At 45.1% G+C, this 13,742-nt stretch overlaps 1 protein-coding gene across 15 annotated transcripts in view; it reads left to right on the forward strand.

Annotated features, from left to right (window-relative positions):
- Positions 1-13,742, forward strand: part of CFAP46 (cilia and flagella associated protein 46) — a 252,958-nt gene that overhangs the window by 180,206 nt on the left and 59,010 nt on the right. For all 15 annotated transcript variants that reach the window (XM_053308139.1, XM_053308141.1, XM_053308145.1 and 12 more), the window contains exons 47-49: positions 5,127-5,297; positions 6,173-6,270; positions 8,349-8,503. In XM_053308139.1, the coding sequence (XP_053164114.1) occupies positions 5,127-5,297; positions 6,173-6,270; positions 8,349-8,503 (424 nt within the window). The remainder of the gene's footprint in view (positions 1-5,126; positions 5,298-6,172; positions 6,271-8,348; positions 8,504-13,742) is intronic.

The following is a 13,742-nucleotide window of genomic DNA, read 5'->3' on the forward strand; positions in this document are numbered from 1 at the left end:
GTGGAGGAAGAGGAGCCTACTGCTCCTATGGATCCCAAATCTCAAGTGCTGTCTGGGACCCAACTTTCAAAAGCAACACCTTGGCACACCTGCGGCTTCAGCCATGCGGCCTCTCCGTTGAATGAACCCACCTTACCTGGCTCACTTCCTATGGCTTGGCATACAACTTTGGTGAGAGCAGAGCATAGCGGCTGAATTCCTTACTAATTCAAACACTGTCAGCAGGACATGCGCATTCAGCCCCAAACTGAAAGGTTAAAACTTCTACTGAGACACACAACCAGGTTACAATCTCGACAAAATACATTCAAACAGCAAGACTACAACTATCTTCCAAGGCAATACAAACAGAGGATACCGGCCCTTCTAGCCCATTGCACCGGCCAGTGACGCCCATGGCACCTTCAACACGCTCTCCTTCACCACATGCTTTGGAGGACAGTCACCATGGGTCCTCCGACTTTGAATCTGATGCTGAGACTGTGAAGGCTGATCCTTCCCTGGATGTAGCTACACCGTCCCATGTTTCACCGACGGGAGTGCTAAAAGCATATCATCTACAGCTCTGGGTCTTGACCTCACTTCGCAGGTTAAAACGATTGATGATCCTGTGTATAACTTCATGGCCCAGTCCCACACGGCCCTACTGGTCACATTGCCTCTCCTTCCAATAATTTCAAACACTGCACAGTGCGCATGGGAAGTTCCCCCATACTTCCACGTCAACTTCAAAGCGATTAGAAGGTTTCTACCGGTTGCAGAAACAAGACAATACCTATTTGTTCAACCACCCTGTGCCTAAATCTTTAGTAATCGATTGTGCTACCAACTTGCGTTCCGGCAGACGACATACCACTCCTGCTGATAAAGAAGGCCAGAAACTGGACGTATTGGGCAGGAAACTATACTCCACCTCTTGCCTCTCCGATAACGTGGCCAGTTATTCGGCCTGTATGGCAAAATACAGTGACTTCCTATGGGAGAACTTAGAGAAAGACCTGGATATGCTCTCTCTTGACCAATTAAAAGCCCATTTCAGAAAGACACAAAGAGACGCAAAGAGCGGGTAACCTGATATGTCAGCAGCTGAGCACTGCAAAACATTTGGCAGAATCCAAATCTCGATCTATTACAGCAGAAATCACCCTAAGACGTCACGCTTGGCTGCGTTCAGCTTCCCTCCAACAGAACATGAAGGATAAGATCAAAGGCCTACCATTTGATGGCAAGGGCTTGTTCTCCAAAGAGACTGATGCAACAATGGAGAAGATGAAGAAATCGAAATTCACTGCAAAAAACTTCACATCTTTGGTCTCGGGTTCTACATCATATTATTCAAGACAAAGATCTTACTTCCAGCCCAAATCTACCTATAGGCCCCAGGAACGGAGGGATTACCAAAAAACCTACCAACCCTTCTCGAAGCAGGGCTCCCAACAGAAGAATAAGTACCCCTCTAACTAGTGTAACAAACAGGGAGAGGGTAACAAGCAGCGTCTTTGAGATCCAGGAAAGCCCATCGCCACCACTAACACCACCAGATCATTGCCTCTATCACACCCCTCAAACCAACGGAGAGGGGGAGTTATTGGCCTACAACACCGAATTGCCGACCCCAACAGCCATCACTACCACCAGACTGGCAAGTCATGCACAAGCAAGGCGCCACATAACATCAGATCGATGGGTCTTGAAAATTATCCTGTCCAGCTATGCGATTGAGTTCAAAACTCACCCTCATTTTCAGGGCCTGCGCTTCACGAAGGCAACCCCTGCCTTGCTTCAAGAAGCTCAAGAACTCCTGCAAAAGAAGGCAATAATCCATGTGCTGTGGGCTCATCGGCGGGAGGGGTATTACTCTTGCTACTTCCAGCTACCAAAGAAGGATGGAGGACTCTGGTCAATAATGGACCTCAGACGACTCAACAAATTCGTCCTAGTGAAAAGGTATTGGATGACAATCTTACAGGACATTCTGCCACTTCTATATCCAGAGCGGTGGCTAGTGACGTTAGATCTAAAGGATGCCTATTTTCACATAGGAATCTGTCCTTCCTACCAAAAGTACCTGAGGTTCACTGTGGGCAACACAATCTATCAGTACCAAGTTCTTTCCTTCAGACTCTGCACGGCCCCGTGTGTATTTACCAAATGCATGGCGGTAGTGGTAGCTCATCTCAGAACAAGAGGCTTGAAGTTTTACCCTTTTCTCAATGACTGGCTCCTGATGTCGGGAGACAAAAAAGAGTTACTTTTGCAGATAATGTATATGTTGAACCTTCTTAAGGCCCTGGGAATCCAGGTCAACTGGAAGAAATCTCATCTGACTCCAGTATCCACTATATCCTACATAGGAGCCGTTCTGGATACGGATGCAGGGAGGGCTTTTCTGCCAGAGGACTGCTATCTTGCCATTACCAACTTGATACAGCAGTTTCAATCCACCCCACTGCAGCCGGCTCAGCAAATCCAGCCCCTACTGGGACTAATGGCCTCCAGCAAGTCAACGGTTCGTTACACTTGTCTAAAGACGAGAAAGCTTCAGCTATGGTTCCTATCCTCCTTCCATCTGCACAGGGACAGCCCCAAGAAGCAACTACAGGTCCCACTACCAATTTTACGTTCTCTATCCTTGTAGACTCTGAGGTTCAATGTACTAAGAGGAGTCCCTTTCCATCTACAATCCCTGTCTGTGTGGGTGACAACCAATGCCTCTCTCAGGGGCTGGGGGCGGGGGGGGCATTGCAATGCCAGCTTGGCACAAGGACGGTGGACAAGTGCCCAGTGCCTGCTTCACATAGGTTTCCTGGAGCTTCTTGCAGTTTTTCAAGCTATGAAGGCTTTTCTCCTGATGCTCAGAGGTTGGATAGTGCAACTGCAGTTGGACAACACCACTGCAATTGCTTACATCAACCGATGGGGGGACAGTCTCCAGGTCTCTCTGGGGGCTCAGCATTCAAATTTGGCATTGGTACATCAGGAACAGCATCACCCCTGTAGCCCTGCACATCAAGGGGACAGACAATGTTCTGGTAGACGACCTAAGCCGCTCGTTCTCGATGGACACACTTCACGAATGGAAACTGAACAACCTGTACTTGTGGCTGATTTTCAACCTTTGGGGGTTCCCGGAAGTAGACTTCTTTGCTACAGTACAGAATGCAAAATGCAAGCGCTTCTACTCAAGAGCGGGACATGACCCTCCCTCTTTGGGAGATGCCTTTCAGATGAATTGGTCACATTACATGTTTCCACCGTTGCCCTTGGTGAGCAGCGTAGCGGCAAGGATTCTGAGAAAGCCTGGGAGGTGAATTCTGGTCACACCGTGGTGGCCCCACCAGGCGTGTTTTCCACATCTACTCAGACTCTCCTCTCACACCTACAAGAGGCTTCCGGCGCGTCCCGATCTTCTGGTACAGAACAACGGTCAGATCCTACACCCAGGTGTTCTCATGCTACAGCTCACGGTGTGAAGGATCGGCTTCTGAAAAGAATCCTGTTAAATGAAAGAAAGCCCTCCATAAGAAAGAATTATGCGGGGAAGTGGAAGGGTTTCACCACAAGGAATGGCTTCCACCCCATAAATACATCTATACACCAGGTCCTCCTCTACCTTACCACGCTAAAGACCGTGAAACTTTACAATGTATCCATCAAAGTACACCTAGCGGCACTATCTGAAATTCACCCGGGCTGGGATGACAAAACAGTCTTCTCCCATCCTTCCTGCAAAAGCTTCATGAAGGGCCTTAATAATCTGTATCTGCCCATCTGACAACCAATGAAACAATGGAGCATATCCTTGGTCCTTTCAGCTTTGATGGAACCTCCTTTCGAGCCAATGAAATCAGCAAGTATGAAACTAACATCCTTGAAGACTGCCTTCTTGGTGGCTTTTACCACAGCTGATAGGGTGAGCGAACTTACAGTTCTCCACATGGATGTTCCATATGCCCATTTCTACCAGGACAAAGTACTTCTACGCCCTGATATCTCCTTCTTACCGAAGATTGTGTCAAACTTCCATATAAACCAAGACATTGTCCTTCCTACTTTCTTTCAGTCCCCGACTACACCTTTAGAAAAGGCTTTACATTCTTTGGATGTACGCAGGGCTCTGCTGTTTTATCTCTCAAAGACCAAAGCTCTGCGGAAAACAAAGAAACAGTTTGTATCGTACCAGGGGACCACATTGGGACAAGCCTTGTCACGACAAAGACTCTCCCATTGGCTGGTAGAAACTATCTTACTAGCCTATACTATGCAAAAAGTTCAACCCCCAAAGTTCATTAGAGCACATTCAACAAGGGCTTATGGTGCGTCAGCAGCACACTTATCCGGCATATCCTTCCAGGACATCTGTAAAGCTGCCACTTGGTCTTCTGAACAGCCATTTTTGAGGCATTATGCTATTGATTTACAGTCTGCGGCGGAGGCAAATTTTGGGAGAGATGTTCTTAAAAGGGTGTTGCAATGATTCTACTGCTCCCTCCTCCTATACGGAGCTAATTAAACACCCATTCTAATTGATTCAACAGATCATGCCCCAGATAAACAGATTGCTTACCTGTAACTGATTATCTGGTAGTGATCTGTTGATATCCATTAGACCCTTCCGAACCTCCCTTCCGTAGTAACACTTGCCATTTGTCAGTAGAACTTACCTGTTACATCTCACTTCGCAGCTGCTTCAGCGGTCTCCAAGGAACCGAGGTGCATGTGCATCCTCGCACCTTAAATAGCCATGTGGTCATGTGGGGCAGGGCTCAGGCACCGTAAAGGAGCTGTGGAACTCAACACCAAGAGGCTTCTGCTTAGGTGCAGAACCCGTTCTAATGGATACCAATGGATCACTACCAGATAATCAGTTACAGGTGAGCAACCTGTTTTTAACAATATAATTTTCATTTAACTGAGCATGGAAAGGGTATTTCAATAAACAAGACTGATGGTAGATTATTCCCTGAAAATAAACTTTCAGAAAAATCACTCTTCATTTTTCCCCAGTTTTTCTTTTACTTTATTGTTTGTAAATAATCTTTATGTGTTGCTTCATTTCTTAAGTTTTTTGAGTAACAGTCTGTTTGAAAACATTTGCAAAGTAGAATACTATTAAAATGTTGCAGAGCTGTGTAGCATCAATGATGATGAAAAGCATTCTGCAAGCAGCTACCTTGAATACTAGCAGTTCACAGCTGGCAGCAATGTTGCATCTGAAGCACCATCTAGAACAAAAAGGAGATTTAACAAGCAGTCTTCTCAGAAATGTGGAGCAGAGGTTAGCTGCTATCTCAAAGGTAACTTAAAATAAGTTAAATATTGTAGGCTTGTTCACATGACTGTTAAGTGGGTAGGACAAGCATCCTACCCACAAGCATCCTACCCACTACCTGCTGTGTACACTCCCAATTTTTGGCTGTGTGTGAGTTAAAAGCTAGGTCAGAGGAGGGGAAAGTGATCATGTGAGAGTCAGACACAAGGCTCCAATGGAACTTTTACCCAGCATATTACCAAGATAGGAGAAAATGCTCTTGGAGGTTGCACCTGCCTCCCACACCATCACTTTCCCCTCCTCCAACCTACCTTTTAACTCAAACGACCAAAAGTCAAGAGCTCACGGAACACATGAAAGTCATGTGAACAAACCTTGGTCATGTGAACAAACCTTGTATTCCTCCATCCGGCTAATGATGGATGCATGAAAGCCTGCTTCCACACATGTTCCCAGCTGGATTGGAAATCTGCTTTGGGGTGCATTTAATTTTGTCTCCCCACAAGTGGTATTTGCACATGTTCTTTTTAAAAGGAGTCATCCTGGAGAGAATCTATCTATATGGTCGCTAAGAGTCGACACTGACTTGACGGCACTTAATCAATCAATCAGTTAATCTCCCAAGTACTTATTGTTGTGCAAATGATTTACTGAATAAATGTTCCAGCAATTGGTGAACCACACTGGAACACTTAACTTTCTTAGCATGGGAAATAGTAGATAAGCAACTTGTATTACTTCTACAATATTACTATTAATTATGCATTAATCACTGTAATGCATTCTATAACATATTTACAGAGAAGAACAGCAGTGTTGTCATTGCACGTGGTGATGAAAATTTTAAATACATTGTATAATGTATGTGAAAAGTAATCTACTATTATACTTTTTATATAGGCATGGGGAAGCCTCTACATTTCTACACAACATTTTAATATCATGAATGAACTGCCACTAAATTTCCATGTAGTTATACTCCAACATTCAGAAGACAGGTATGAATATTGTGTTTCTATATTTTGCAGTGTGTTTGATAGGTCATTGGCCTGATGTAGACATAATGCTTAACCATGGTTGTCTTAACTTTGGTTAAGATCCCAAACCCCATTTGACAAAGTATTGGCCTGGTGCAAATATGATTATTGCTAAGCATGGTTTTTTGCTTTAACTCTGGTTCAGATTCCAATTCCTTTAGGACTAGATAGGAAATGCAGAACTGATTAAGAATGATCACCATACAAAATGCTGCTGTTGACAAATGTATTACTAATTCCAAGTCCATATCACATTGTGCATAACCTGTTCCAGATAACATTGTATTTTCATTTTCTTGCAATTGGAATAAGTCATTAATTAATATTACTGAATATAGTGAGGTCATTCACACAATCAAAAACTGAGGTCATTCACACAATCAAAAACTGTGTTCTACCCAGGTTTGGGAGCTGTGTAGAATTTTTGGCTGTGTGAAAGGCAAGATAAAAACATGGGTAGAAGTGATTGTGTGGATGCAAGGTAGGAAGAAAAGCTACCCAGGTTTTCCTCCTACCACTTCCACCCAATCACTTCTACCCAGGTTTTCCTCATATCTTGCTTCCACACAACTGAAAATTGGGAATAATTTCCCCAAATTTCATGAGTCCACGCCAGTTTTCAAAGTTATGAAAGACAGCAATAATGTTGAACTATCCCCTCTATCTCTATCCAATGCACATTATTTGTCTTTTTGTTTGTGTTTGATACATACGTTCACATTTTCCTAAATAAGCTTTCAAACTACTTAATGACAATGAATGAATGAATGAAAAGCTGTCTCTCACTTACATAGAACCAACCCCACCTCTGCATGGCTGTCTGTCCTATCCCAAACTTTTTCTATCCCTGACATTTCTTACCCCTCTTGTCTCTGTGTGCCCATAGATTGTTTTAACATCCCTCTCCAGCTTCGATTAAATGGTTTCTTCTCTTTCAGCACATTTATTTATTTATCTATCTATCTATCTATCTATCTATCTATCAAATTTGTATACCACCCCAAACTTTCATCTCTGGGCAGTTTACAATAACATAAAACCAGTTAAAAACATATACAGAAACTTAAAAACAATTTAATAATTTAAAAATAACCAGAAATTAAAACCCAAAAATATTAGGAAGCTGAGAAAGCTTGGGCGAAAAGATGGGTTTTCAGGTGTTTTTTGAAAATTGCCAGAGATGAGGAGGATCGTATCCCAGCAGGGAGTGCATTCCACAATCTCGGGGCAGAGACCAAGAAGGCCCGTCTTTTGACAGCATTAACAATGTAGATGGTTATCTCCCTCACCTCCAGGTCTTTGCCCTCCTTCAGAGTATGGTTTTCATTTCATTTCAAGGTATTGTTGCTTAAAGCATTTTGAAGCCACTAAGACGTTTCCCCTTGGATGAATTAAGCTGACAGTTACAGCATTTCAGAAACGTTACTTAGGACAAGCACTCTGTTGGCTTTCTGGATCTATTTTTCTCCGCAGAAAAATATATCTATTTGTCAGTCTCCCACCCACCCACCCCAAAAAAGCTTGGGGGGTATTACAATATTTCTGATGGTTATTATAGCTAACTGCAAATAAAATAAAATAAAATTCACAGCAAACCATCAACTCTGTTTCCAAGTAATTAGCAGAGCACCCTTTCCCATTTCCAGTATACTTCCTGTTCTCAACTTATTTTCGCTTCCTTGCCTTTTCCCCCAGAGAACTCCTTCCCAAATTCAACTTATTTTTTAAAATGAAAATGAGAGCTAAGATTCTTGGGAATATGGCACACACCTTTTCAAATCAAGTAAAACTGTAATCACTTGGTGTGTTCAGATTGCATCATTTTAAGTGATATATTGTTTTAATTGTAAACTGCCCTGAGCCATTTTGGAAGGGTGGTATATAAATCAAATACATACATACATACATACATACATACATACATACATACATGTAAGTATATCATTATTAGAAGGCAATAAGGAGTTAAGAAAAATGCTTCTCTAGGAATAGACCTTCACATACAAATTATATGAATAGGATTTTTTTTAATTCCACAGATCTCTCTTGTATGGTGCAGTGCTTGAGAAAGTAAAATTGACCAGCCCAAAGGAGCAGAAAGAACAAAAGGAAAAGGGCGGGCAGCAGAAGGAAAAGGGTGGACAGCAAAAAGAAAAGGGTGGACATCAAAAAGGGAAAATTGTTCAGCCTACATGTAAGTGTTTCTAAGCAGTAAGTGTTTCTAAGCAGATCAAGATCCGTCGATGCCCATAAGAATGGGTTCTGCGCCTGCGCAGGAGCCATGCGGTAGCCATGCCTGAGCTAGTCGAAGCACATAGGCCATGTCCCCATGCCAGAGCATGCTATTTAAGGCGTGCCCATGGCGTGAAGTCCCTCAGTTCTTTTCCGACCGCCTTTGCGTTTGGACCTCGGTCTACCACCTGGAAAGTTGGAAAGTTCCTCTTTTCTTTTTGAGAAGAGTTCATCCCATTATTATTTTCAAAATTGACTGATTTATCAGACTTTTGACTTGGACTGGTTGACGAACTATGTTTGGTTGTGTACTCAGAATAGCTGACGATAATCCCTTCGGGTTTATGACTCAGACTGGCTAGCAACGAGCCTGTGGACTTTGTCCCTTGCATGGACTTGACTATTCTATGGAATGGGGAAATGACTAAGGAAAAGAAATCTTTTAAATGGTGTGAAGGCTGTAGGGCAAAATTCCCCTCTAAAGACCTTCATGACCTCTGCTTGTTGTGCCTGGATGAGGAGCATAACGTCTCCGTGTGCAAAAATTGTCTGTCTTGTTCAAAACAGACACGAAAAAATTGGGCACTTCGCCTTCGGACGGCTATCTATGACGATGTCTGAGCCCATCGACACTGGGCACTCCTCGCCCATCGGCATCGACCATGGCTCAGAAAACAACACCAAGATCGTCTTTGGCTCCTCCACTGTCGACATCGGGCAAACATGGTTCAAAATTGTCCTCGACCTTGAAACATGATTCATCAAGATCATCAAAAGCCATCTTGTCAACGTCGAAAACAGCATTGACATTGAAAACATCTTCGACATCAACCACGATAACAACAATGTCGACGTTGACGTTGGCGGAATCCTTGTCTTCAAAGAGGTCAGTCCACCTGTCTGATACAAGAGAGGCGCATCGGAAATCAATGAAACATCACGCTGTCAACCTCACTGAATCACCTCCTGGCAACCAACAACAATCGTCGGCCATGACCATGGAAAAGACCCCGTCCCCGGCTGTAGTACAGGCCGCAGTGACTCAGTCGACATCGGTCCAATCAACTTCGATGCCGACATCGATGCTGAGTGCTGCGAGTCAGGGCCCCTTGACGGCGATCAATATAGATGCTATCTCCTTGTCAACGTCGATGACCATTTCAATACCGATAACACGTTGGCTCTCGCTGGCACCTATGCCTCTCACTTCCTCTGCTCCATCAACACCAGCAGCTGCTACTGCTATACTGTCTGCTTTGCATACCCCGGTCCTTTCCATGTCAATGCAAGTGACCCCAAGGTACCGATCTCCACTCGATGTCGACGCAGAGGAGAATCTGCCTTCGGCGACTCGATATCTCCTCTCCCTACTGGACCCCTTGTCTAGCAAGCACTCTACTCCGACATTCAAGGGCTTTTTACCAGCCAATGTCGAACCGGCACAACAGGTGGTGTCTGCTATTACGACGCGTTTGACTTCGACTCTAACAGCGGCCCATCTGTGGTCTCCACTAATCTGGCATAGCTGTAATTTTAGCCATTCTGCTCTGGGTACCACGTCACCAGCAGCACATTATGTCTTCGAGGGTAACAGGCCTTGGCAACCCATGACATCTTCTGCACAGCCTCACACGAGGGATTTGCACTCGGAACTACATACTTACAATTCAGCAAAAACACAGACTGACACCTTGGATGTGGTCCAACGGGCATCTCAAACATCCTCAGTGTCTGACTGTTCTATGTCGACTCAAACAGACCCCCTGATGGTGTCTCCTGTTGAGGCTACTGAAACTCGAACTACAGCTGATACGTGAAGGAACATGCCTCCCCCAAGCTCTCCTTTGGAACACCATAACTCGTCTGATTTTGAATCGGACTCTGAAGAAGAGAGCATCATTGTGGATCCACCTGTGGATATGGCACCTCCTACCTACGTCTCCCCAAATGATGAACTAAAGGCTGATCAGCATGTTTGAGTTATGGCTGATGCTCTAGGGACTGGACATTCGCTCCCAACTTGCAACCATAGATGATCCCGTATACAACTTTATGCTACAGTTGCAATCAACTGCACCTATCGCCTTACCAATGTTATCCATGATCATACAAGCAGTAAAATGTGCTTGGGAAGTGTTGCACACATTCACTCCCACATCAAAGAGATTAGAAAGCCTTTACCACATTCAAGACAAAAACAATGGCTACCTGCTGAAACACCCAGCACCAAATTCCTTGGTGATTGATTGTGCCTCCTCATCAAAGAGTGACAAACATCATACAGTCCCACCTGATAAGGAGGGGAGAAAATTGGACATGCTGGGGAGGAAAGTCTACTCGACCTCCTGCCTATCCATTAAAGTGGCAAATTATGTGGCCTGCACAGCAAAATACACACATGGCCTTTGGGAGCTCTTGGGAAAGGATCTGGACACGCTCTCACTACAAGATTTTAGAACCAAGTTCCGCAAAACATTGGAAGACTCTAGAGAGCTAACAGTCAGGCAACTCAGCATTGCCAAGCACTTGGCAGAGAGTGAATCATGGGCAATGACAACTGCCATCACTCTGCAGATGCATGCCTTGTTAAGGTTGACGGGCCTCCAGCAAGATATGAGAGACAAGATCAAAGGACTGCCATTTAACTTCCCAGTCTCAGCGTTAAAAAATGCAGGATACCCAGAAGCTACTTTGAAATACAGGACTGCCCACTGACACCTCTCAACTCCCCTCACCTGCCAGCGGGGGCAATGACATCTGCCTCAATGGATCATTCCATCCTTCCATCACAGCCTGCCATCAAGCTGGCCAGCCATACCCCCACATGGCAACTCATAACATTGGATCACTGGGTCCTAAAGATCATAACCTCAGAATACATGATCGAGTTCAGATCACTACCCCGGTTCATGAAGGTCAGGCCGCTCACCCCACCTTCAAGGACTCTGCAAGAAGATGTTAGGGAGCTGTTGATAAAAGGGACAATAACCCCAGTGTTGTAGGCAGACAGGCAAGACGGATTCTATTCCCGTTTATTTCAAATTGCCAAACAGGATGGAGGCATTTGGCCCATCATGGATCTCCGTCGCCAGAACAAGTTCATCAGCGTAAAAAAATTCTGTATGATGGCATTGCAGCAGATCCTTCCCCTTATCCAAGGGAGAAAGTGGTTTGCGACGCTGGACCTCAAGGACACTTACTTTCTTATCAATATTCGATCATGTCATCGGAAATACCTCCGCTTCACCGTCAACCGCCAAGTGTACCAATACAATGTATTGCCATTCGGACTGTCCACCACACCGAGGGTTTTTACAAAAAGCATGGCGGTGGTGATTGCACATTTGAGAACCAGAGGAATCTCCATATACCCTTACTTAGACAATTGGCTTATGACAGCAAAACACAAAGACAAGTTTCTTTTGCACATCTGTTATGTATTGGACCTTCTACGAGAACTGGATATCCAGGTTGAGTGGAAAAAGTCTCATCAGCCTGTGCCCATAATCTCTTACATAGGGGCCATTCTGGATGCCAGAGAACAGAGAGCATACTTGCCAGAGGACAGATACACTTGCATTCTGGACCTTTTATCACTCTTCCAACAACAGCCCCTGCAGCCAGCCCAAAGGATACAGTGACTTCTAGGGCTGATGGCCTCCTGCAACACGGTCATCCATTTTGCCTGGCTAAAAATGTGAAAGCTGCAACTTTGGCTCCTGTCAGTTTTCCACCCTACCAGGGACAGCCAGTGGAAGCATTCGCAGATACCACCACAGGTTCTCCACTGACTATCCTGGTGGACACAATGCAGAAACCTACTCAGTGGAGTCCCATTTCAACCTTGTTCTCCATCTGTCTGGCTGGCCACAGATACATCCCTGCAAGGTTGAGGGGCATATTGCAACAACCACAAGATCCAGGGGAGATGGTCCCTGCGTCGGGCCCTACTGTACATCAGTTTCCTGGAACTCTTGGCAGTTTTCCAAGCAATGCAGGCATTTTTACCAATTCTAAAAGGAAGGATTGTCCAAGTCCAACACGACGGCACAAGCCTACATAATCTGGCAGGTCAGGGTGGTATCCCGCAGTCTCTGTGCCCTGGGTGTCCAGTTGTGGCACTAGTGCATTCAGCATCAGATTACCCCACTGGCAGTACACATCAAAGGTCTAAAGAACACCTTAGCAGACAACCTCAGTCGGGTCTTCCTTCAGGACTGACAGCACAAATGGGAGCTTCAGACAGAAGTCCTGGCCCCTCTCTGACATATGGATGTACCCCACTATAGACCTATTTGCCTGCTCCACAAATGCGAAACTGCCCCACTATTGCACCAGTGCGGGCCACAACTCTCACTTTCTGGGGGATACTTTCCAACTAGACTGGTCACAGGAGATGCCGTACATGTTTCCTCCTCTTCCATTGATACCCAGAGTGGTGGTGCGCCTTCTTGCAGAACCAACCAGCAGCATCTTGGTAACACAGTGGTGGCCAAGACAAATCTGGTTTCCACAGGTACGCAGACTGTCCAGGAATTGCTACCAACACCTGCCTTACCACCTAGATCTCCTCACACAAGACGGAGGTCGCATTCTCCATCTAGACATCCAAACTCTCCGCCTGACCGCCTGGCTGATAATCTGCTGAACCACATCCTACTTAACCAGCAGAAAACATCCACATGGCGTAATTACTTGAGCAAATGGTGCCAGTTCAAAACATATGCCCGCTCCAAGGGTTTTCTTCCCAAAAGGGCTTCAGTACGGGAGGTCCTGCGATAACTCACAACTCTAAAGACCAAGGGAGTGGCCAATGTCTCGTTGAAAGTTCACCTGGCTGCCTTATCCTCGCTGCATCCACATCCATTGAGCAACGCTTTCCTGAAAGGAGTTTTGCATGTTCCACCAGTCAAGCCACCAGTAGAATCACCTAGCCTGTCCTTAGTCCTATCTTCGCTTACCCAAGCTCCCTTTGAGCCCATAGGCACATCCTCCTTGAAGCTGGTATCTTGGAAAATGGCCTTCTTGATTGCCATCTCTACAGCCAGATGTGTGAGCGAATTAACAGCCCTAAGGATGGATTCTCCATATACAGCCTTCTATCCGGACAAGGTCCATATGCACCTGGATCCCTCATTCCTTCCAAAGGTAGTGTCCAATTTTCATCTCAATCAGGACATCATCCTCCCTACTTTCTTCAG

The sequence above is a fragment of the Hemicordylus capensis genome, chromosome 3 (genome assembly GCF_027244095.1).
Source record: "Hemicordylus capensis ecotype Gifberg chromosome 3, rHemCap1.1.pri, whole genome shotgun sequence".
Classification (NCBI taxonomy): domain Eukaryota; kingdom Metazoa; phylum Chordata; class Lepidosauria; order Squamata; family Cordylidae; genus Hemicordylus; species Hemicordylus capensis.